The sequence below is a fragment of the Microtus oregoni genome, unplaced genomic scaffold (assembly GCF_018167655.1).
Source record: "Microtus oregoni isolate MIOR12 unplaced genomic scaffold, Mior012 000042F_ref0000377, whole genome shotgun sequence".
Classification (NCBI taxonomy): Eukaryota; Metazoa; Chordata; class Mammalia; order Rodentia; family Cricetidae; genus Microtus; species Microtus oregoni.
Window position 1 is genome coordinate 18,442,087 of NW_024543209.1, and position 24,038 is coordinate 18,466,124.

The following is a 24,038-nucleotide window of genomic DNA, read 5'->3' on the forward strand; positions in this document are numbered from 1 at the left end:
CTCTTAGCAGAGGATGGTGATCAACACACTAACCTACAACTGTTCAAGGAGCAGAGAAAAAAGATAGATGAAAATGATCAGTCCAAAAAGAGTAGTAATCATACCAGTTGAGAATATGCCAGAAGGAACACTTCATGGTAGAAATAGGTAACACCAAAGCCTATTAGGTTGTTGGAAAATTCTGAGACCAGATTGGTTAACTTCCATTGAGTTATTGGCTCAGGTAGACTCTTTGGATTCGAACCCATAGAGGCATTGTCAGTGATTTCGGTGCATGTCAGAACTAAGTGATAAGAACTTATTGCTGAATCTACATATTCATGCTGCATGTTATGAAGAAATTAGACTGAGAATGAATGGACATTTTCTTAGTACTAAGGAAGCTTCATCATGCCACATGGTGCCATATTAGTTACTGGAATAAAGTGTCATTATAAGACCGGTGCAAAAGATGATAATGGAACACGCAGACATGTAAGATGTAACCCCTAGGCCAATAAAGATACAACTGTTATAAGGTTGGCAAACTGCTTTCTCATTGAATTTAAGATCATCTTAGCCTCATAGAACCTGTAGTTGGTATTATTCAACTTCAAATTTTGTGTCTAAGGATGGAATAATCCCTAATAATATGGCCTCTGCAGTTGTTTGTTTCAATAGATGTGATGTTTCTACCAGTTGCCTTCCAAACTGTGTGTTTACCTGTTACTTCTTTTATCTGTCTACCAAGTAAAACTCTGTACAGTATACCACAAATACTGATAAAGACTTGCAAAATATAAACAGTTGAGAATAAATACCTATTGATAGAACCTGGTAGTTCATCAGCATTGCAGATAAGGTGACAGGAACATGCAATTATCTTAAGAAAATAGTTAATGCCTGGTCCATAGCTATTTCTATTTGAGTATAAAAATACATCAGTTTTCATGAACCAGAGATGGCTGAGGCTATGAACAAAATATCTTGAACACTACCCGCAACCCGGAAATAAGATAAGCACAAAGATTCACATATGACCATAGTCACACATACTAGATTGGATTCCCTGACCCTAGAGGTCATAAGATCCTGATATAGATTTTTGGTGTTACTTCCTTCTGCCCTCTAGCAGGATGTGCTCTGCTATATAGGAGGTGGAAAGCTAACAGAGTAAGAACCAAACTGAAACAGATTTCTTCAGTCAACAGAGAAGCTGGGGTGTGACTGCTCAGCAATGCCATTGTCTTTGACTCAAATATTTTCCTGTAAGTAACTCCTCATTTACGTTCCACTATAGATGCTTTAGCATTATGTTATTGGGAAGTTTATTTATTTGCTATAATTGTTGCCCTACCTGGGATAATTGGACATTTATTCATACCTAACAAGGAAAAGCAATGCCACATAGACTTTAGACATACTTTATGGTCATTAATATAGGAAGAAAATACATTCTGGATTAGTGGGTTTCAAAGGGGAGTCATTTTGGCATAGAGAGGTATGGAGCTATGTCCAGAGACGTTTTGTCTTGTATTAATTGATATAATGTAAAAAAGTGGTTGTGGGACATTACCCATGTCTAAGGGTTAGAAACCAGGGCTTTTTCCAAATATTACATGAAACGGGTATATTCAACTCAAAAATAAAAATTGTAAACCAGGAGACATTGAGATGAAATGATAGCAGTAGGTTCTATGGGTCAAATTAGTAACATATTAGGAAGGAAGGTAGTAACATATTCTGGGTCTGGAGTCTTGACTGTGAGTTCTTTGTCTTGAATGAGTGTAACCAATTTTCTACTTCTGGAAAGAAATGTAGGCAAGCCTAGTAGATGTGGGTATTACAGAACCTTGGCAATTAGGTTGAAGTAAAATGGTGATGCAAAACCTCACACTAATGCTAACTTGTTTTTATTTTCTTAATAATATCTCAACAAAAATGAATTAGTAACACATATGAACTTGATTTCATGAAGTAGAAAAAAATAATGAGTCTTTCTTTTTGGACTATGAAAATTCTTCAGTTGACATGTATGGAGTGTACATATATATTTAATATATGCATATCACTCCTAAAATAAATTTAGGAAAGTATGTATATTTTTGAAAATGTGCAGCATATAAATTTTGATAATATTTTTATTTTATGTATAAAATTGATGGTTATCTGTATTTTACACCACTTTTTGCTATATTTTGATATTTTAAGTATTTGGGTGTAGATGTTTCCCTTACATTCCCCCTACCAATTTTCTAAGTTTGTGTTGGGCATTACTATTAATATTAACAAAGTTTCTATTGAAATCTAGTCATAAGAATCATATTTTATAACATAATTTGTTTCAGACTTGTGTCCATAAAAGTAAATAGACTTTTAATTTGATAAATGCATGGTGTTTTACCCTGTTGTTAACTATTGACGCATTACAGTTCTGTGGTTCTTCAAGTAAAGGACACATTTAAAGGAAACTGATAAAATCAACACTGATCATTGCAAAAACATTTAAAAGTATCTGTTATATAGAGAAGAGAAATCAAATAAATCAAATTTTTGTAGCCAGTGACATGTCACCAAGGACAATGTGTTGTCCCTTATTAGTAATAACCAAAACTCGTGGCCACACTGAATGTCAAAGGAGGAGCAAAGTCCTCATTGTGTTTTTGTGTGGCCTTTTAAAATTGCTAATAATGGGATTATTACAAAATCACAGAGCTACAAATTCAGTTTATTTATTTTTGTGTTTTCATTGCAACTATGTTGCTAAGCCTATTCACAGACTTATTGTAAACATCAAATTGAGAGGAAAATGTCTAAAACATTTTGCAAAGGAATAAATACATGACATTTTGGAGCTGAGTTTGCAATTCCAGGCAGTGGCATCATGTTTATGAGAACATTCTCTTCATCCTCACTATCAATAGAAAGGCAAGTAAAGTATTTTTCACAAGTAATGAAGATAAAGCAATCATGTGCATGTTGCCTTCGTCAGATGAGGGTCAAATATTCTAATATTAGACACTAAAATACAAGTTACAAATTCTTGAGTGTCTTATCCAAAACCAAGAGAAATCTGCAGGACATTAAACAACCATAAGAATAGAATTAGGTCATCCTAACTTAATTCATGTTCAGCTTCACATGTTAGGAAAAAACAGAAAACATGTCTTGAAATTTATGCTAAAAATTCAGTATCTTTGACACATTTCAAAATATAAGTCTTTGCAAATATATTTGCATAACTAAACTTGCACGGTGGAAGATGTTCATTACCCAGCACATCTAGAAGCACCGAGGGTGTAAAAAAAGTCACTCCGATAAGACTACCATTGGCAGGGTGATTGTTGACAACCTAAGAGAAAAAGCCCTCACAGTGCCTTCTCTTCTCCTTTAGCTAGGGCACTCCTGCGGCTCCTGGTGTCCTACCTACTTTTGTGGGAGAATGTGACCTCTGCCCCCACCTGTGTCAAGAGGGATGGGGATACCCAGAAGTCCTTAAGGAGACTGTTTACATTGGCCACCTTTATTTCTCAGATCACCAGTAGACAAGCTGCAAATCTGTTCACCGAATTTGTAAGTACTCCTGTCACTAATGACTTCCTTTTAAAATGGGCCTTCATGCTAGTGGTTGGGATATAGTATAGCCTAACGTAGGAAGATCATGACGGAAATTTCAAGCAATGAGCCATCATAGGGAGAAGAAATTAGCAGCTACTATACCCTTTAGCAGGAGAAAAGGATATTCTCAAAAATGTCAGTTACATCCTCAAATGAAATAATTTTGATACTTTTCTCTATTTTTGAACTTTATTTTAATTTACTCTTGTGACATAGGGCCATAAAATGTATGTCTAAGAGAAAGGCACGATTTTTATTCCTTCATTATGTGCAGTGGTTTTCAACCTTCCTAATGTTTCAACCCTTTATACAGTTCCTCAGGTGGTAGTGACCCCAAACCATAACATTAATTTGCTGCTGATTCATGACTATAATTTTTATACTATTATGAATTATAATGTTAATATTTGGTATGTAGGATATCTGACATGTGACCCCTGAAGGGACCATGATCCACAGGTTAGAAACCACTGATTTAGTGTTTTGGCCTCTGGTGTCTTTACTTTGGGTATTACAGATAACTAATAAATGAGGATTACTTTGCAGAGAACTACAATCAGTAGAGATACTGACACAGGTCATCAGAACTTTTCCATTTCTTTTTCTTTATAAATCTGCAAATGCAGTGAATCCGTTTTAAACAATTCAAATTCATATGCTTGCAACAAGGAGTTCTGGTATAGAGATGAAAGTGTATAATGTCTTCATGATTAAAATACATTGAAAGCTGCATATTATATTATGCTACCTGTTTTATAGAAATCAATAAGTACTTCCATACATACATCAATGGATATGTAAGAATGTGACTCAAGTTTGCATAACACACACACAGACATACGCCTCTAGCATTCATATTGTACACTATTGTTTCTGCCATTTTCATTTCTTGATGGGTTGCCTTGAATATGTGAAGTCATCTTAAGTATCCCTTCAAACTATCAAAACAATAACAATAACAGTTTTACAGAATGACTTTAAGAAATAAATCTATTGTAGCAAATTAATGAATAAATATTGATAATTGCAAATCCTAATTTTCTATCTTAATTATCTCTTAACTTATTATTTCCTGTCTTATTCCAAGAGATTTTATTACTTGGTGCCATCAGCAAAATAGTACTCTGAATTAACAATGACATTGGTAAATGAAATTGTATAGATACAGACGTCGTAACAAGAGGAGCTATAATGTTAAGATGTTTAACAAACAGAGTTAGAAACTAGAAACTATATATACTTAATTACTATGGCACTTGTCAGAAATGCCAGATAAAGATGATATATACTTAGCAGTTTGTAGTTTTGCTAATTTTGTTGTTGCAATGAACAACTTTTAAGAAGTCTGAGAATAACAAACAAGGGGGAACGTTGGGATGTTTGAGGGTTATTTGGGTGGAAAATGAGACTATTGATCAAGTTTTAAACTGTAGTCTTTCTCCTAATATATTAATTTCAACTTTTCAGTAGCAGCTTGTTCTTATTTAGAATTTCATACATGAATGCTGCATCTGTGAAAGGGTTACCCTTCTTTCTCCTCAGCAAATCTTTCAGTATCCTCCTATAACAAATTCATGGTTTATTATTATTGCTGTCTTATATATATACATACACATATCAAATATATCTATATTTGCATGTATGTAAATATATATGTATGTATGTTCACATTTTCCTTTGCCTATATGTGCATTTATCCATGGCTAACTACGTAGAATAGACAACTGATGTGGGTACTCATCACTGGAAGCACCTGATTTTCCCTCTCTCGGCAGCCATAGATCCCCTGTAAGTCTTCATCTAAGGATTGAACTGTGTGGTATTTCTCCTGTATACGTTAACAAGTCAGCCAGTATTATTATTTTGTTGATCTTGTTCGGTCAGTTGCATTGTTGAGCATTCTGGGTTCACTTTACCTGTCATACCTAAAGAAGCATGTTTCCTGGGACTTCGTCTTTTACAAGCTTTCTACCCCACTGCCCCTTTAAGAGTTTCTCTGACTCTAGGCTTAAGGATGCATTACAGATATATCAGTTGGAATTGGGAATCTCAAAGTCATTCATTCTCTGCATTTTAATCAGTTATGGATCTCTATAATGGTCTTCAATCAATTTCAATAAGAACCTTCTTTGGTGAGCGATGAGATTAATCATATCTGTGGGCATAAAGATATTAATTTAGAATACAGTTACAGAATATGTTGGATTAAGAACTGCCAGTAATAGGTTCTCAGACACCTCCATTTACAAATAGTTGGCGAGGTTTACATTACTAGGCATCAATTCTCTTCTGTTGAGCTTAAATTAAATATCATCTATCAAATGCATCAGAATTTGGGTCATGGAATACTTCATATAATTTCCAATCTCTAGCTTATTTAATATTTCATCCTGTCCAGGACAAACAATATGCCCAAGGCAAGAGGTACAATGACAGGATCCCTGACACCTGTCCCACTGATTTTCTTGATACCCCAGGAAACAAGAACCAAGTTCTAGAAAGCAAAGTAAGTGTTTATTCTTTTGTATTTCTTTACCAGATCAACTGAAGCAACCTAGCATTTCCACATATAGTGAATGTGATCAGAGGCTCCTTGTTTGTGATCATAGAGAACTAATGAAGCCATAATCTAGGGCTAGTAAATTACAAGTGAAATATACTAAGCTGTGTTTTAGAGGATCTCTAATTTTACATGGAGAAGATCCTTTACCACCTTAAACTCCTGGATTTTTAGTCATTACATGCAGGAACATTTCAATTGACATTAACATTCTTGGTTGAATATTCATTAATGTAATCATATACAATGCAAATGCAGTTTTATTTCTCATGGTTACTGATGGAGCCAAATTTGACAGCACAGTATATACTGACATGTTTATTTCTGATTGTTAAGTTCTTTCACTATGTGTTAATTCCTAAATGATCTACCTTTATTTTGTAACTGAAAATCAGCTGAGAATAAGAATCTAATGAATGCTGTACGTTATTTCTAGGGATAAAATCATCCTTTAAGTATGATGGCAAGTCTACATATCATTTTAAGCTCCAATTTATGATTGTTATCATCTCTCGTATATGATTCCCTGCCATAACACATCTCGGGATTGAGCTGAACATTATCATATATCCCTACACATCTATAAGATACAGTTCATTCTTCATGTTTTGCTAAATGGCAAATATAGGTCTACAATTCTCATTTAAATAATTATGCTATAAATAAAGAATAAAAATTAACAGTGGAAGTTTGAGCAAGAGAAATTATTTATTGAGAGTGATTATTTTGCTAGACACTTCATAGAGCACTCCACTGACAGTTTTGAATTTAATCTTCCACAAAATTTCATAATAATGTCATTGTTATTTTTCACATATACAAATTGTATCCTATATAAAACAATAAGAATAGCTACAGAAATGTTTTAGTTTTTTAGAGCAAAGCTTCCTTATCTAATCCTATTTCAATGGTTACTTAGCCAGAAGTTCTACTGAAACTGTTATGCAATCTACTGTATTCCTGGAATGACCCTCTGAATCATCTTGTGAAAGAAATGTCTGCCATGCCAGGAGACCCTAATGCTATCCTCGCCAAAGCCAGAGACATTCAGGGAAAAGTTGGACAACTCATGGTGGGAGTTAAAACAATACTCCGTGAGGTGAGCAGCCTGCTGACTAGCTTTATTCATACTTAAATGAGGAGTTCTTTGTAATGACTAATGTATTTTTAAATGTTTTACTTTGCACAAAAATTTAAAATCAATGTAATTCATACAGACTATTACAGAAAATCGTAACCAGTCAAAATGAAGAGTTATGAAGTCCAGTTCCAATGGATACATCTACAAAATATTCCCACATCTAAGGTTCAAGGAACATTGAAGAAGATGGGGAGGAAAGATTTATAAACCATAGAATCAGGAAGTTTGCATAAAAATGTCTCTCCTAGGAATCTCATAAACATCATCCGCAGAGTCTCAGCAACATGGTTTCCTAAGCAAGAGATGAACAAGGGCAATTCCAATAAACATACAAATGTGATCAGAGCTTCAAAGGAGGGTCAATGAGTCCTCAATCTTACCCCAAGAACCCAAGCAACTACAAGCAACTAAATGACGTTGAGAACAGGAGAAATAAGATTCTCCAAGTTAAAGTTTATCAGTTGGTTTTCCAATACCAAATGGTCATCACTTAAAATATACATATGAGTAATATTGTGCAGAATAATTAGGCTTTATATTTAGGAATACATAGGTAAATACAAATGTGTAAATGTAAAAATCAATAAAAGGCCATGAATTTTCAAAATAGCAAAAAAAAATATATGGGAGGTTTTTAAGTAAGAATGGGAAGAGAGAAATAATGTAATTATATTATTTCAAAAATAAGAAAGTAAAATATTGAAAAATATGACGTTTCTGAGATTCCTAGGAGAAACATTTTTATGCATTCATATCAGTTATATCCTTTTTATCAAAAGGGATACTATCAACACATGGACACCTCTCAATAATACTTCACTCTGAGTCCCTTATCCAGGGTTATCAGTAGGCAGAATTTTCTCTCTCCCAAGTATCTTTCCTGGGTATAAAGACAGATACATAATTACCTCAATAGTTCTAACACAATAATCCTCTGAATATTTGCCTCTTGAACTATCCAAAGCAATCCTCATTTGTTCTAGGCTTTATTGTACACACAGTATTTGGACAACTGGTTTGGTTAAAAACAGAAGGGAAATTGGTTTAATGTCAAATTCCTTAAAGTAGAAAAAAAGCAAGATTGAGTCTATGGTTAGGACACACAAAGTTTGTTCAATCATAAAAATGAAATCAGTTCCTCCATTGCCCCTATGTCACTCATGTACAAAATTAAGTAACACCTTGCTGGTTGTCCATCTATCAATTCCTGTAAAGAACATTTTACTAGCTTTTTTACATGTGCCAGAAAATGTATTCATTTGGGCTTGGTGAAGTATATCCATGAAAATCTATATTTATTTTATGATTTTAACTTTACAAGTACTTTCATAAATCTATATTTAGAAAGAATAAGCATGTAAAATACTAAAATACAATTAATACTAGGCTGATTATATTTTTGGTGATCATGTTTAGATTGGAGAGAAATATGATAAGAGCTACCTTGTCTGGTCTGGCCTGGCATCCTTGAAGTCAAGCAATGAAGATGTTCGCTGTTTTGCCTTTTATAACCTGATCCACTGCCTGCTCAGAGATTCCCGCAGAGTAAACACTTTTCTTGAGGTCCTCAAGTACCAAATTATCCAAGACAAATGCTAAGAGCAAATTTATACCATCTGTTTCTGAGATGCCCCTAGATAAGACAATACTACAAGGCTCCAGTTTTCTCCTCTTTTCTTTAAAAATAAAAACTGTTGGAATTTCAATTTGGTCCAAGTTTCTTTTGTTGATTGTGCAAAAACAAAATATTTGACAAATAACAGAAGTTAAGAACCTAACAAACACATTATACAACTTCCTTTGCGTTTTCAGAATATTAATACATTTAAAATTGTTAGAATCAGCAAAAAACAATGTTACTGTTTTACAGTATCTAAAATCCATCAAAATGCATTGAATTTGGCAGCTACATTTTAAATGCCAAGTAGTCCCTATTGGATTGGTTTCCAGAATATGGATTGAGAGAATAGGCAGCATGCACTCGCATTATCTGTAAATACTGTGAAAATTTGCAATAATTTGAAGTGTGTTAGACCGCAAGTGTGAAATGACTCTGAAACTCTCTCCAACTGTCTTTAACCACGTTCCTCTGAATTCTAGTCTCTGAAGCATCATCTTAGACAAATTCCAGATGTTCAATTCATGCTGAGTAGAACAAGTTTTTCCAAGGCTCATATCCATTTTTGTTCACATTAATGTTCTTTAGAACTTTGCTCTCATCCTCAAGTGGTTGAAGTAAGAAAGCAGGGAAGGCAGAGATGAACAGGTCCTACAATGTCTCTTCCCCTCCTTCTGGATTTGCATTCCTTTGCATTTTTTTGAGATTTAGAGATCAGAAGACAGAAAAAAATGCCATTAGTGACTTATGATGCAACAGTCAAAATTTATTTCTGATTATGGCTCGAAATATATTTTTTGGAAGTAGTAAGAACCTCTCTTAGGCGTGCACTAGTAATTTTCCAAAGCACATAGCCGAAGAACTCAGCAATCAGTGTTTCTATGTATAGAAGAGTTGAGCCAGATATGGTGGTCCCTCTAATCTCTGCCCTTTCGCCCTTCACTACATGAGAAAACTGCCTCCATTTGTTGTTCATGGTTTGATATATTTTCATTCATTTTTGTAGCCAGTTTAGATTGAGTTGATCATGAGAGATGATTTTGATAGTTAGATATATGAGAAAGACTAAATATGTAACAATGTGCAGTCTATACTATAATTCATGTATATCTCAGATATTCAACAAAAGAAGCTACAAATTTAGTGAATATATAGCACTGTAAGAAACCAGTAAGTACAATAAGTAACTGGTGCTATTTTAAGCACATATTTGACTCAAAAATATCAAAGCACAGCTTGCCACAACATTTAGGGTATAATTGGAACAGAATAAAAAATAGTTTTTGATAATAGAAAGTTAAAAGTTCCCTATCTTGATTAGGAAGAAAAGCAATTTATTGCTTCATCAGAGTTCTGTGCAGATATTCCTAGGGTATCAACATCTCAAAATGACTATGATTTTAAGACACAGATTATATGAAGAATATATCTAGTTCAAATAAAATAAACATAGAGCAAAGAAGGGCGTGTTTGACACAGAGAAATGAAAACCTGCAGAACACACCTATGATCATGTAATGGAGAAGCAAATTTATAGTGGGACACAATGAAGAGATCTTGAGCAACTGACATCTGCATCCTAAAGCAATTTTTAGTTTTTAAAATTGGCTGGAAATTTCATTCATGCATTTGTTATGTCTCTATTGTATCTACTCCTTGCCCCACTTCCTCCCAAATTGTCTTTAGACTGTGGAATCACACAGCAATCGTATTGTCTTGGCTATGCTTTTACAGTGAACATTATTCCCTAAGGACAGTCTTGATTTCATGAAGCATTATAAAATTTACATTTCTTATTATGGTACATAGATTATTTAATTGAGAGTTTTACACTTTGCTTGAGTAACTTGAGCTTCATTTCTTTCCTGTGAAGTAAGCCATGAATGTTTTTGGCATACATAACATCTATTATTTGTGATGAATTTGATTGGGGCAACCTAACCTTAATATGATAGATATTTTATTCAATGAACAAAAGAAAAATAGACTTTTTAGATTTAAGAATAAGAATGTTTTTATTTTTCAAAAAGTGGCCTGTTATACGCACACATGCATTCACAAGGTATAACATTAAAAGAAACTTCTTGGCAATGGACTGTTATGGACCATCTCCAAAGCAGTCAGGGTAGATGAGCACTTAGCAGTCTTTCTCAGTTATTCGACACTTCAATGTTCTCAGATGACGTACAGTGTGTAATATATCTGTCCGTAGGCAGTAGGAAAGGTTAAACATTGCCAAAAATTTATACTGTTTCTCATTTGATTTTATGGATGAAAGATAGTCCCAGACAGGATCTTTTTCCTTTATGTTTGCTGTAGGAAATACCTAAAAATCAAAATGATAGTCAGTTTCTTGTTGATTATATTAGTATAATATAATAACTTTCTCCTTGCTTCTTACATGCTTAATCACCACAGAAATACATACAGAAATGATGCTTCCATCAAAGGTATGGGTTTTCATTTATCTTGGCCAGGAGACCCCTAAGCAGTTAGCCTTGTAAAAACTATGGTTAAGGGGCTGGAGAGATGGCTCAGCAGTTAAGAGCATTGCCTGGACTTCCAAATGTCCTGAGTTCAATTCCCAGCAACCACATGGTGGCTCACAACCATCTGTAATGAGGTTTGGTGCCCCCTTCTGGCCTTTAGGCATACACGCAGAAAGAATATTGTAATACATAAAATAATAAATAAATATATGAATAAATATTTAAAAAAACAAAAACAAAAACTATGGTTAAAACTCATGCATGTGCATTTGCCCTAACATGAAATTGATTGCTGATGAAGGAATTCCCCTTCAGAAACAAACAGAGGAAAGGTAGGAAATTTGTTTTTGACTTTTTGGACAGTGGATGGGGTGGTGATCAGTTTCTCACTCAGAAAACTTTTATGTGTTCTCTATATTTCATAGAGGCTGTTATATAGCACTTTTCTTTTATGCATTTCAACTAAATCTACTCTCCGTGTGTAGTTTGTGTATGTAAACTTCACATGTGATGAAGATCAGATGGTGACTTATTATGCAGAGCCAAGGGATGACTGTGAGAATAGCTGAGCTCCTTCTATTCCTCCTGGGAAAGATGTCCCCTAACATATGTTATGTTATGGTGATCCCCAACCATTAAATTGTTTTTGTTGCTAGGTCAAGCTGTGATTTTGCTACTGTTATGAATCATAATATAACTATCCACATTTTCCAATGGTTTTAAGTGACCCCTGAGAAGATGTCATTGGACCCCCAAAGGCTTCATGACCTACATGTTTGAGAATCAATGTCTTAGGAGAAGACTAAACACAAGATGAGATATCTACGTTGCACTCTGGCAAAGTAGGTTATTTCAGAATATTTTTAAAAATTATGCAACCTACCTCTTTTATGAATGAGAATAACTAACAGAAAATTGCTTACCTTGGTGAGTAGCCACCTAAGGTCATCCAGGAGTTCTCTGTTATTCTCTTCAATAGTATTGGCTTTTGAAATTGTACTTTCTGGGGCATTTTGCATGGCTTTCAGTTCAGTCACGAGATGGTATAGAGGCCTGCGCCAGGCACCCATATAATGGATCAATGATTTCAAAAGTTTTTTGGTCTAAGAAAACACAATAGAACCATTGAATCAAAATAATTTCAATACAGCAAGTGAGTTGCTTGTAAAACTTATGGAAAGAAACTGAACTCAAACATGTTTTTATTATTTATGTATCTTGCATATTGTATAGATGTTACATAGTGTGGCAATATAAAATTTAAACAATTAGTCTATTGTCTACAAAATAAAACAAATTATGACACTTATAAATAGGCATTTTTCAGAGGTTATGTCATCACGTTTGTTTTCCCTATGAAATTCTAACAGCTGACTCCCTATTGAGATCTTCATTGTTTGGTTATTTTGCTTATCAATTGGTAAACCAGGTCCTGCTGTGACTAAATAGAGGTCAATAAAATTTGACTCAGGAAAGATAGATGCCACCAGCCAGGGAAAAGTGACTCAAATAATTTCACTCAGGGATTAGTACATATCAATAAATCATTCATTCATTAATGTACTCATTTATGATTTCTAGGTGAATTTAAGACAACAGAACAAGAATAGAGTGAACAGCATGGTACTTATTATGTGCTGTCTGCTTGCCTCTGAGATAGTGGGATATCTGTTGGTATGTACAGGTGAAGAACTGTGTATATATGAAGAACACTGGGTTTAATAGCAGAATCAATGGGAATCACAACAGAAATTTGCCCCTCCAGTATTTAATGTTCATATCTGATTTAAACTATTTCTGTATTGATGTTTGTTAGTATCTCCCATGGTCATGAAAATGAGAGCAGACTAGAGCCTGTTTATTACAATAGAAAGATGTAAAGGGCATTAGGAAAAGGAGCAGGCATATGGTGATGGAAAGACATGGGAGCATGTTCTTATGTGGCTAAGACTGAGATCTATGGTTTGATGAAGTGCACACTTGAATTCTTAATTTTCATACAAGTGTAAATACAATTTTTTCAAAACCTTCCTTTCCTTTTTTACATTTAATATCACCTTCTGTTAATTTTTGGCAAGTTTCAAATATAGAAATGCTAAGAGAATGCTTTTCGATATGTTTAGCAATATTGTGGCTTTTAAAAAACATTTTCTTTATATCTCTGTCCTATTTTCCTCATTGTTGTCATTTAATATTAAATTTAAATAATATTCAGATTTGCTATTGCAGGGAAATAAGGAGATGATCGTTATCATAAAATATAAACTGCTGTAATATGTGAACATTCTCATTATGAATTGGAACATCGTTACATCCTAAGAAACATATAATTGTGTTTACAGGACTATTCTGCTCTTCTGCCTTTCAGTTAAGGCATGGAGAATCACAGAGTGATGAGACAGGTAAAAATGATATTAGAACCAAGACAGATTTGAAAATAGAGAAGGTGTAGTGTTCAGTTATGTAGAATGTCACAATGAGGAACCCATCAACAATATATAATGAAGATAGCTACATTATCGTCACTTAAGTAAAAGTGAGTTTATAAACATAAATAGCTGGTTTAGCTCAAAGTGTCCTAAAAGGTAGTGAGCGAAATTTCAGTGGTAAGACATTGATAAAATGCCATCCTCTAAATGAACTATTTAAGAATCTGCTACACTGTTATTAGTTATTTGATTTTATTTATAATTTAATGACAATATATTGTAACTTTTTAAAACATACCTGAACTCCATTGTTTTCTGCATGCATGATTACCACATCTATCATAATGGTTGAAGCAACTGTAGCACCAAAAGCCCACTGTATCGCTTCTGATGTTTAGTGAAAACCCAAGATGGAGACTTACCTTGATATTTGTGGGTTCAGCTCCCAGATCTGGATGTACTGTGGCATTAGAATGGCAGTTTAGTCTGGCCATGACAACAGCTTGGTGCCTCTTCGACATTAGTTCAAGCTGCAGTTTAAAACAAACTTCAGTGAGAGCTCAGAAATTATATAAAGGACTTCATGACAAGAATAATTTATGCATTTTTATGTATAGGTAATTTTTAACAATAATTATTTCATAGAAACAAAAATCAAAGAATTAAGAAAGTGCCCATCACTTACTACTGTGTCTATTGGATCTGCAGCCTAATTTGCCAATCCACTAACTTTTGAACCATTTAACTCCTCTTTTATTGGCCTGTCTTCTCACTCTTCCTAAAAGTTACTATTTGGAAGGCAAAAAAAGGAACAAATTTATCAAAAACTAAGTGTTTTAATTATTATCTTTCTCTAGTATCTCAGCAGCAAACCATAACACATATTTATCAGTATTCCTATTTTCTGTCAGTAAATATTGAAATTTCTTACCCAGACATCAGAATTTCAAATTTATTCAATTAACATTGAATTTTGAATACATATAGCTGTGTAGTAAAAATTTTATAATACTTTTAGAATAAAATTGTATTCATTGTAACAAAATTACACATGAAAGATAGAGTGTTTTGTAGAAAACTCTAAACAATGAAAAATCAAAATATACAAAACAATTAATGTTCAAGTGTTTTATTATTCAATGTATTATTAATTATATATTAAATTGACTTAAATGTAAATTTATGATACCTTACTTTTTCTAATAATCAGCTAATTCAAGAATGGTTAATAGACTATTATGAAGGCTAGGATGTAGAAAAACTGTCACTTCAGAACTGAAAGTAAAAATTCAGCTTAAGGCTTTCTCATCTAACTTGAGATCATTGACATGGTCTCCTTTGGGAAAGTAGCTGGAAAGAGGTAGGGTACTTACCAGATATTTAAATGTACTGGAAAAGAATTCATTATGGAACTGAGTCATGTGAAGAGAAAAAAAAAATAACATCTAGTCAATAAAAAACCAACATGGGTACATGGTTTTTTTGCAAACAGACACATTCTAGTGATGTCCATCATACTGAAGGTTTGCCTATTTTCTCTTTGTGTTTTCTGACCTTGAAAAATGAATGACTTGCAGCAATCAGCAAGAAACAAAAGAAACCACTTCTAATTCTGCCCTGATACTGAACAAAGACTAGCAATGAAAATCTTTAAACCACAATTCTAGTATTTAGAGGCTTCTTGAAAGGCTATCTCTCTCTCTCTCTCCTCCTCCTCTTCCTCCTTCTCTTCCTCCTCCTCCTCCTCCTCCTTCTTTGATCCCTCCCCCTTCTTCCTTTCTCTCACTCTCTCCTTCCTTAGTCCCTTTCTTCCTTCCTTTCTCTCTTTCTTGCCTTTTCACATGCATTAGGTTATCTCTGTCCCAAATACATATTTTACTCCAATGTACATTTTCTACAGTGCTAAATGAACATTAACAGTGCAAATTTGTGAACCTGAATGAAATATGAGGTAATGAGTATCTTACCCAAGCACATATTAAGAGTTTCTACCATATATTTTTATTTTTAAGAGAAATAAAATCAGAGGAAATGTAAAAAATGCCATTAGATTCCTTGAAATTTCATCAAACTATCTCTTTGACCCTGTCCATGTTTCAGTAGTTGGTACTTCCTTTACTAATACATGTCCTTTAGAAATTTATTTTCTAATATTTGTGTCATGATAGTGTCTCAGTTCCTAGTGCGGTTCAGACATTAGCATAAAGGTTAAGGTACTTACAAACTCTTGATGCATTTGCTCAGCCACATCCCGGATGGTTTCTGCCCGTTTGATGGCACTGTTAAAGGTTTCCACAAGTGGGTCCCAGCAGCCCCCCACTTTTGTGTAACACTCGGGAACTGATGCAGCTTTCTCCCATACCAGTAGGCTCGACACCAGCAGCAGTAAGAGTGTCCCTGCTACATAGAAACAAGAGTCACTTAGGGATGATGCAGTAATAAGAATTTTTCAAGCTTCAACCTCTTCAGAAAAAGTTTATCTGGGCAAAGATTTCTCTACTGCAAGACTTGATATTGAATATCTGGAATGACAGATAAAATCACTGTGAATACTTTGGCAGTTAATGATATTTTCCTGTATAATAGTTTGAGAGAGAGGTGGCTTCCCATTATTTTGTATTGTTTCCTGAAGTGATTCTGGATTTTACAAATGTCTGGAACTGAATTTCCCTCTCAACTAGTATTTTTAAATCATTCTCTTTAGATGGTTTAGTGTCTTTGGAGTTTAAGCTTATTATGAGTTACCAAATTCTTGAAGAATTTATAATTTTTAAACTTCATGCCTTATATCAGCATTTTGGAAAATGACGAGACAAGGACAGTACAGCTTATCTGTTTGCTTTCTCTACATGCTATATCAAAACACAAGATGACTATTAAAACAGAAGATGAAGAGAATGCTGTCTTAAAAGTGATGTTAGCTTGGAATTGCTAATTTATGGTAAAACTTCAACAGAATACTAATTCATCAAAAACTTTAGATTATTTTCTTTAAAGTTAATCTTCATAACAATTCTCTGAGTGAATAGGTTAGATTGTCATGATTGTAATGTGAATGTATTTATGAAGGAAAAAGACTTATATGGCTTAATGATTTTCTTAATGGCTTATTATTGGCTATTGGTGAAAGCAGGACACCAACAATCAGGATTTTGCTCTTTTGATCAAAGAAAGATCACCCATTGGTCATTTATCTTTCTGGCAGAGGACATAGTCCCAGTTTTGAGACTTAGTTTTCTCAGAGCTAATTGCCAATCTTTGAAAAGATAAACTGTCATTGGGACATTATAATAGAAGCTCTAGAAGATGATTTGCCCTCCTGTCTTTGTCTCTAGAAACACTCACATTTAAAAGTTTTGACAATGATCAGGTTTGACTTCAATCTAAAAAGTTCCACTCATTAAGCAGTACAATACAAGGCCAAAACTTAAGGCTGAAGGAACATAAGCAGAGGAAGAAGAATCAATATAAAAGCTAGAGGTCCAGAATGTTTACTTATGGAAAATGTCCTTTGCTGATGTAATATCAATTGTTCTGCTCTAAATTCATAGACAACTGAGTGACACTAAATGGATTCAACAGGTTGTTTCTATCTTTATATGTATGCACAAATGCAAATATAATAATTAAATAAAAAATGGCCCTAAACTTTAGAGGGATCATAGGAAAAAGTTTTTGAAGAGTTAGAAGAATTAAATAATATAATATTCTTCATCTATGAAATTCTCAAAAATGTAAAGATATCTTCCTATTTTATTTCAAAAGATATCCCCATTTTTCTACAAAATATCACCTACAAAATATGGCACTTGGTTCACACTCTTTAGTCTTCTTTTTATGATATTATTTGACTTGTGCTAAACTGAAAAAGAATACAAGTCACAATCTGCCATTTGTCCACTTCAGGTTTCTGAACTTGAAGATTCTTTAGATTTATTCCATTGTGAAAACTCTTATAACAATACACTGGGTCAAAATTTTGTTTCTTCTGCCATGAGATAAGACAAATTGGACACACTGACTTTACAATGTTGATAATTTCCAATTTTCCTAACTATAAAATATTGTCCTTTTGAGCAGTATTTTTTTTTTCTGGAAGATGCCCTAAGCATTGGAGGTTGTTTAATGTTCCCCATATTTCTACTCATTGGATTCCAACACTGCCCTTCTTTCACTTCAATAGAGATAGCACATCTTATTCCTGAACATTTGTAACATGTGTCAAGGTGAAAGATGTTGATAAGTACTGACCTGATTGTCACTTATTCCCTGTACAGTTGCTTTCAAGTCAAGTAATTTTAAAGGATCTTAGAAAGACCATGCTGAGTCTCCTGGAAACCTATCAACAAATGTCTCTTCATACCAGATATAACACCAAAGATTTCAAAGAATGATATCCAATAAAGCAAATCATTGAAGCACTGAACTGGATATTTTATTTAGAGATACATAGGGGCGAGTTTACTTACAGACATGAAGTTGACTCAAGGGCCGTTCCATCTCTGAGAAGTTCCCAAAGAGGAGGAGTGCTGTCTCTTGAGAACTGGCTCACTGGAGTAATACATTCGGCTAGTTTCCTCCTCCTATATATTCTAGTTGATAGTCCCAAAGGCATGCACAGTCACTGGACAACAAGAAGTCACATGGAGAATCCTTCATTAGTGAACTACATCTGTCTATCTTCAGGGAATGCAAGCAGTTTTATTACCACATACTTAGCTGAGTCTGGATTTTTTTTTCACTTCTTTTCTACGTGTTGTTTCTTACCCAAATTGTTTTTGATATCTCTGAATCCATCTCAGCTGCCTGGTGACAGATAGTCCTTTCAGACCAGGAGAAAACTGTTGTTCATAATTATGCCCCCCTCCTTAGATAGTTACATTCTTTATATCATCTCTTTTACAATGCTTATGGACAAAGAGGGAATCTTTATTTAATATTTGACCATCGTGCCATAAAATTAGTAAATTATCAATAGTGTTATCATGAATCTCCACCAGAAATCTCTAACTACTGTGAAGAGTATTTCTTTTTGAACTAAACTGACATAGTAATCTACATGACTAAATTAGATGTTTAGAAGTCATTTTGAAAGACATCAAATATATTTAACAGACAAGCATCTTTAACTCCTCTTGAGAGTCTATGACTTCTCAAGTAAACGATTGTGCATTGGCTTAAAATACAAAATGTGGTTTATTTCCTTAGCATTGGCCTTAATCATTTCAGGTTTGTTCATTGCACCAAAAACCATTTGTGACACTGTTTCCCTAATAAGTATAGTTTTGTATGTTTGCTGCTAGCATTAGTACTTGAGCCATAGTATCACTGGACAATTCTTCAACAGACAACTCCGTAGGAGCTTCCAGACTCTGACAGCCAATTGACACGCAAGGATCTTCTACCTTAGTGCCAACCAAATTTTTTCATATTCTTAAGACAGTATGTTTGCTGCCTAAAAAGTTAGGCCAATCAGTTAGTTCTGGTGCATGTTCAAAAGGAGATATAGCTGTAAGAATGGTGCAAGGGACCTTGGAAACCAGACTGCCCAATATCTCTTGGAACGGTAACTCACCCTGATCCAAGGGATTTAATACAATAATCCAATGGTTCTCAGGAATCCCTTTCTTTTCATGTATGTACACTCTCATAGATTCCTTAACTGTTATCTTTAATATTCTTTCAGAGTCTCTCTCAAATGAGTAAAGTGTATAGAGATTGGATTTATGCAATGGAAGTTTTGCAGACTTTCATTTCCATAGACCTACAGTTATCTGTTTCAAGAAAACATATGTTCACTTCCTAATTCTGCATCTACATGGACACTAATCCCATCTTGACATTGGTGCTATACCATATAAATCCTCAAGCATATATCAGTTGTTTCTTCAAAAGTATATGGTTTTGTAGAGTAGCATAGATGGCATTGTTACTTCTTTTTTAATCCTACAATCTACATACAGCTTTATGAATTGTTTGGGATGCTCCACCTGGATCTCTGTCATATGATTAGAAAGAGATGCTATCTGGCTAATGGCCAAAGTAAAGCAACAAACATTCAGACCTGAAAAAACATCTTGCCCCTCCAGATATCTTTCACCTTTTAAGAATTTCTTGTTTGGCCCTAGGCCATGGAGCTCTGTGTGCCAAGTGTTTTAGGGAAGGGTCCTGGTCTGCATGAGTAATCTCCTCCTTACAAACTCCCCTTTTCTCAACCATATAAGTTTGACATCAATTTCACAGGTTCCAGAGAACACTCACACCCTCCTTTGTAGCTTGAGTCCCTGTTGCACACTCACGTCCAGCATTCCTATCTACATGAGAGAACTGCACGTAGAGTACTCTCTGATGCAGAGCTAATTGCCTTCCCCTAGGGCAAGCAGTATCATTTTTATGTTCACCAATCTATCTCCTCCTCCAAATAGTGCTGACTTTAGTCCACTATGATTTTAGAAAGCCATGGAGTTTAATCTACTGGGCAAATTGAGAAAACCCAATATGCCTTTCCTTTAAGATTCCTTTGAGATGTCCTCAGGTCTTCTGTAATGTCCTCCCTTGCTCAAGGGCAATATTGGCCAACCTGTTGATTTTATCTGATGTGCTGTCCCTCCCTCTAAGACATCTTTGTGCTGCAGCTGGGAGTTGAGTAGAAAGTCCTCTCTTGTTTTCTACCCTATGGAGGACTGTTACTCAGTTTATAGCTTTTCATTTGCTCATAACCAGCACATCTTTCATGTGGTCAGCATTTCCACTGCAAATCCTAGATTGGTCAGAGTGCAAATCTTGCCACATTTGACTTCCCCTGGACCCTGTTCTCAACTTTTTTCCTTTCCTGTATCAACTGTATTAGCACTTTTTAAATGATATTTAAATCATGTTCCAGTCACTTATATTCTACCCCTTCTACTGAATGTGTAGTCTTATGCTCAGTCATGGTTGAAGAAGAGATACAATCAAACATTTAGGTCACAGTTTTGAAGACTAGACTCCCATTTCTTTTCACAAAGTAGTGTAGTTTTCAGGAATGCAGGACGTGAGATCTAAAACTGCCTGATGAAAATCAAGGGGGTTAATATTGCCATGCTCAAACACAAGTTTTCGACTTGATTCTTAATCTGTCTAAATGAAGATTCTTTGCATCACAGCTACCTGATTACCATGTTCAGTTGAACGTTTTCTGCTCTTCTCATCTATTTTGTCTTCTAAAAGCCTCTTGGGTGTTTGGAGTCTGGTGACTTTCCCCAGATTGGGGAATTGTCTCTCTGTCACATTTTTTCCATTCTAAATTTTGTAAAGTTTTCAATAGTCACTATCACAAACATCTATTCATATTCTGCCCCACCCCCTCTTGTACATGCACTCATACAGACAAGCACATATACATACATATATACATATACACACATATTCAAAGAGAACTATTATCTCAAAATTTAGGCCATGCTCACACTTGAAAAGAGAAAATTACTCTAAGCTAAGATTAAACAAAGAAAATCTTGCAGACAACCACTAATTCCTTTAGTTTGGATGCTCGCCTTCTTAGACCTGGATGGAGGGGGAAGGACCTTGGACTTCCCACAAGGCAGGGAACCCTGACTGCTCTTTGGACTGGAGAGAGAGGGGAAGGGAAGTAGCGGGGAGGGCAAGGGAAATGGGAGGCAGGGAGGAGGTGGAAATTTTTAATAATAATAATTAAAAAACATGACCTAATGATTCTCTGGATTTCCTTCATATGTGTTGTTATGTCTCGCTTTTCATTTCTGATTTTGTTAGTTTGAACATTCTTTCTCTGCCTTTTGGTTAGTTTGAATAAAGGTTTGTCTATTTTGTTGAAAAAAAAAAGAACAAATCCAATGAGGAACAAGGAAGATAGTGACTTCTGTCATGTTATTGCTTAAGAATGATAAGTCTTTTCATCCTGTACATTACATACGTAGAAGTACCATTTGATTAAGTTCAGCTTAATGATGTTTTATGTTACAATATTTTGGTAAATTTGGTTCATACTGGAAAATAAAGTTCATGAGCAACTGGCCATATGGGTAACTGACCTCATCTTAATCTCATGGATCTTCCCCTCATGTGTTTTTGTATCTATTCTTATTCTCTGAAGATCCTTTGTCATTCCCATGTGCCATCTTCCACTGTTGAGCCATGGACTGCTGATGGCTGCCTTGATTTCTTCTGCATTGGAGAGTCCTTGATGAGTTCCTTTTATACAGTCGTCATTGAATATAGACTTGCTTGCCTGTCTTCTTCTATCAGTTCTGCATTCCAAAATCACCTTTAGCCCATGATCACATATATTCTAGGTATATCATCAAATTCCAGCTATCTTCCTTTGTAGTACCTTCTGATGCTGTCATACAACTCAAAACTGATGGCTGTCACTGTCCATGGCGGAAAGGCTTTTAGCATCAGGGGTTCCCATTTCTTACTCTATGGAATATCTACAGAGACTTAGACATTGATTACTTACTAATGTATTATAATAAAATTAATCTCCTCTTTATTAAAGTCAGGGTATGCATGTGTTATAGAAATATTGAAAATGAATTCATGAATACATTTTCTTTTTTTATTTGATAAATCAGCATTTCATCAATCCATCAGAACTCTGAGGCCTTGAAAGAAATGATTTTATCATTCAGTAATTTCTTTGATGATAGTTTTTGTTCATATTTTATTTATTTAGCAGTATCCACTACTCTGACATTAGTGTAGTAATTTGCATATTTGCTTAACACTTTATCCAAGTTCAGCTAAAACTACCAGTCACCATTTCTTTTTTATTCTTTCTTTTGGTATTTTTATGCCCATGACATGACATTTTAAAGCTTCAGTTTGTGGAGTGTGTTTCTTTCTGTTTTGGTATCATAGCTCCTATTCCTACAATAAAACGATTACTTTTTTATTTCACTCCAATGTTACTTTTTGTTGAAATCTGCAGAAGCAACCACAAATGCTCTTATCAGAGACAGTTGACTGCTATGTTCTTTTGAAACATTATTTTTCACTCTTCTTTGCTGATTCTGTGTAATACAGCTATAAAACCTTTTTTTTTCTGAAAAAATCGGTTTCAGCTATATGCCACTTTTGAAGAGAGGCCTTTCTCCATCATATACAATTGATTAAATGTTAGCATAAATCCATGCTTTAAATAATGCCATGAAATTTACGTACTTTAGAATTGGTAGTCATTGCCGAATTTTCTCCCTGATTAGTTATCATCATGCATGCATAAATTGACTGGTAAGAAGCCAAAACTAACATATATAAAGCGTCCCTTGATCTCATGATATGCACCCATCTTTTGAAGAAAAGTTTGAATCATGTCAGAGCAATGATAGTTTTGAATATATTCAAGAGGAAGTAGAGGAACTGAGACATTTTGAAGCGTGCTGTTTGGATGCGTTCTAAAAGATAGAGATCATCACAATCAGGGAGAAGTCAGGTTCAGGTGAAGTGAGCCTGATTGTAAGGAATCCAATAGGTTTCACCTGAACTGTTATCTTATGACCATTAGGAATTTTTATTACATAGCAAGAATTTTTCTTGAATTTTGTCATGGAGTGTTATCTAGTTTTGTTCTCTCTAAAGCTCTAACAACTCAATGGATGAAGGACAAGGAAGAGGTACTTTTTTTTTTTATTGCGAAAAGAAGAAAAAAAAACATAAACAAAAAACAAGTTTCCACCTCCTCCCAGCCCCCCATCTCCCCTCCCCTCCTCCCACCCCTCTCCCCCTCCTCCCACCCTTCTCCCCCTCCTCCCACCCCTCTCCCCCTCCCCCCACTCCTCTCCCCCTCCCCCTCCAGCCCACAGAGCAGTCCGGGTTCCCTGCCCTGTGCCAAGTCCTAGGTCCTCCCCCCTCCGTCCACATCCAGGAAGGTGAACATCCAAACCGGCCAGGCTCCCACAAAGCCAGCACATTAAGTAGGTACTTTTTTTTGTTGTTGTTGTTGTTGTTTTTGTTTATCGAGCAGGATTTTTCTGTGTAATAGTCCTGGCTATCCTAAAACTTGCTTTGTTGACCAGTCTGGCCTCAAACTCACTGACATCCACCTATCTCTAACTCCCAAGTTCTGGAATTAAAGGTGTGTTCCACCACTGCCCGGTGGAAGGGGTACTTCTGATGCAAGGAAACTTTCTAGAAAACACATAAGTCGAGAAAAGGCAAGTGGAAGGAGAAGATGATATAAAAA

At 34.9% G+C, this 24,038-nt stretch overlaps 2 protein-coding genes across 2 annotated transcripts; one reads left to right on the top strand and one right to left on the bottom strand.

Moving 5' to 3' along the window:
- Positions 1-1,216: 1,216 nt before the first annotated feature.
- On the top strand, positions 1,217-8,897 carry LOC121433926 (prolactin-2B1-like). Its single transcript, XM_041632609.1, has 5 exons — positions 1,217-1,247; positions 3,374-3,552; positions 5,996-6,103; positions 7,077-7,256; positions 8,715-8,897. The coding sequence occupies exons 1-5, from the start codon at positions 1,217-1,219 to the stop codon at positions 8,895-8,897; spliced, it is 681 nt and encodes a 226-aa protein (XP_041488543.1).
- Positions 8,898-11,053: 2,156 nt separating this feature from the next.
- On the bottom strand, positions 11,054-23,035 carry LOC121433963 (prolactin-8A9-like). The gene is made up of 7 exons (XM_041632642.1): positions 23,018-23,035; positions 20,992-21,115; positions 16,056-16,234; positions 15,208-15,246; positions 14,257-14,364; positions 12,329-12,508; positions 11,054-11,242 (listed from the first exon to the last, which is right to left on the bottom strand). The coding sequence occupies exons 1-7, from the start codon at positions 23,033-23,035 to the stop codon at positions 11,054-11,056; spliced, it is 837 nt and encodes a 278-aa protein (XP_041488576.1).
- Positions 23,036-24,038: the final 1,003 nt, after the last annotated feature.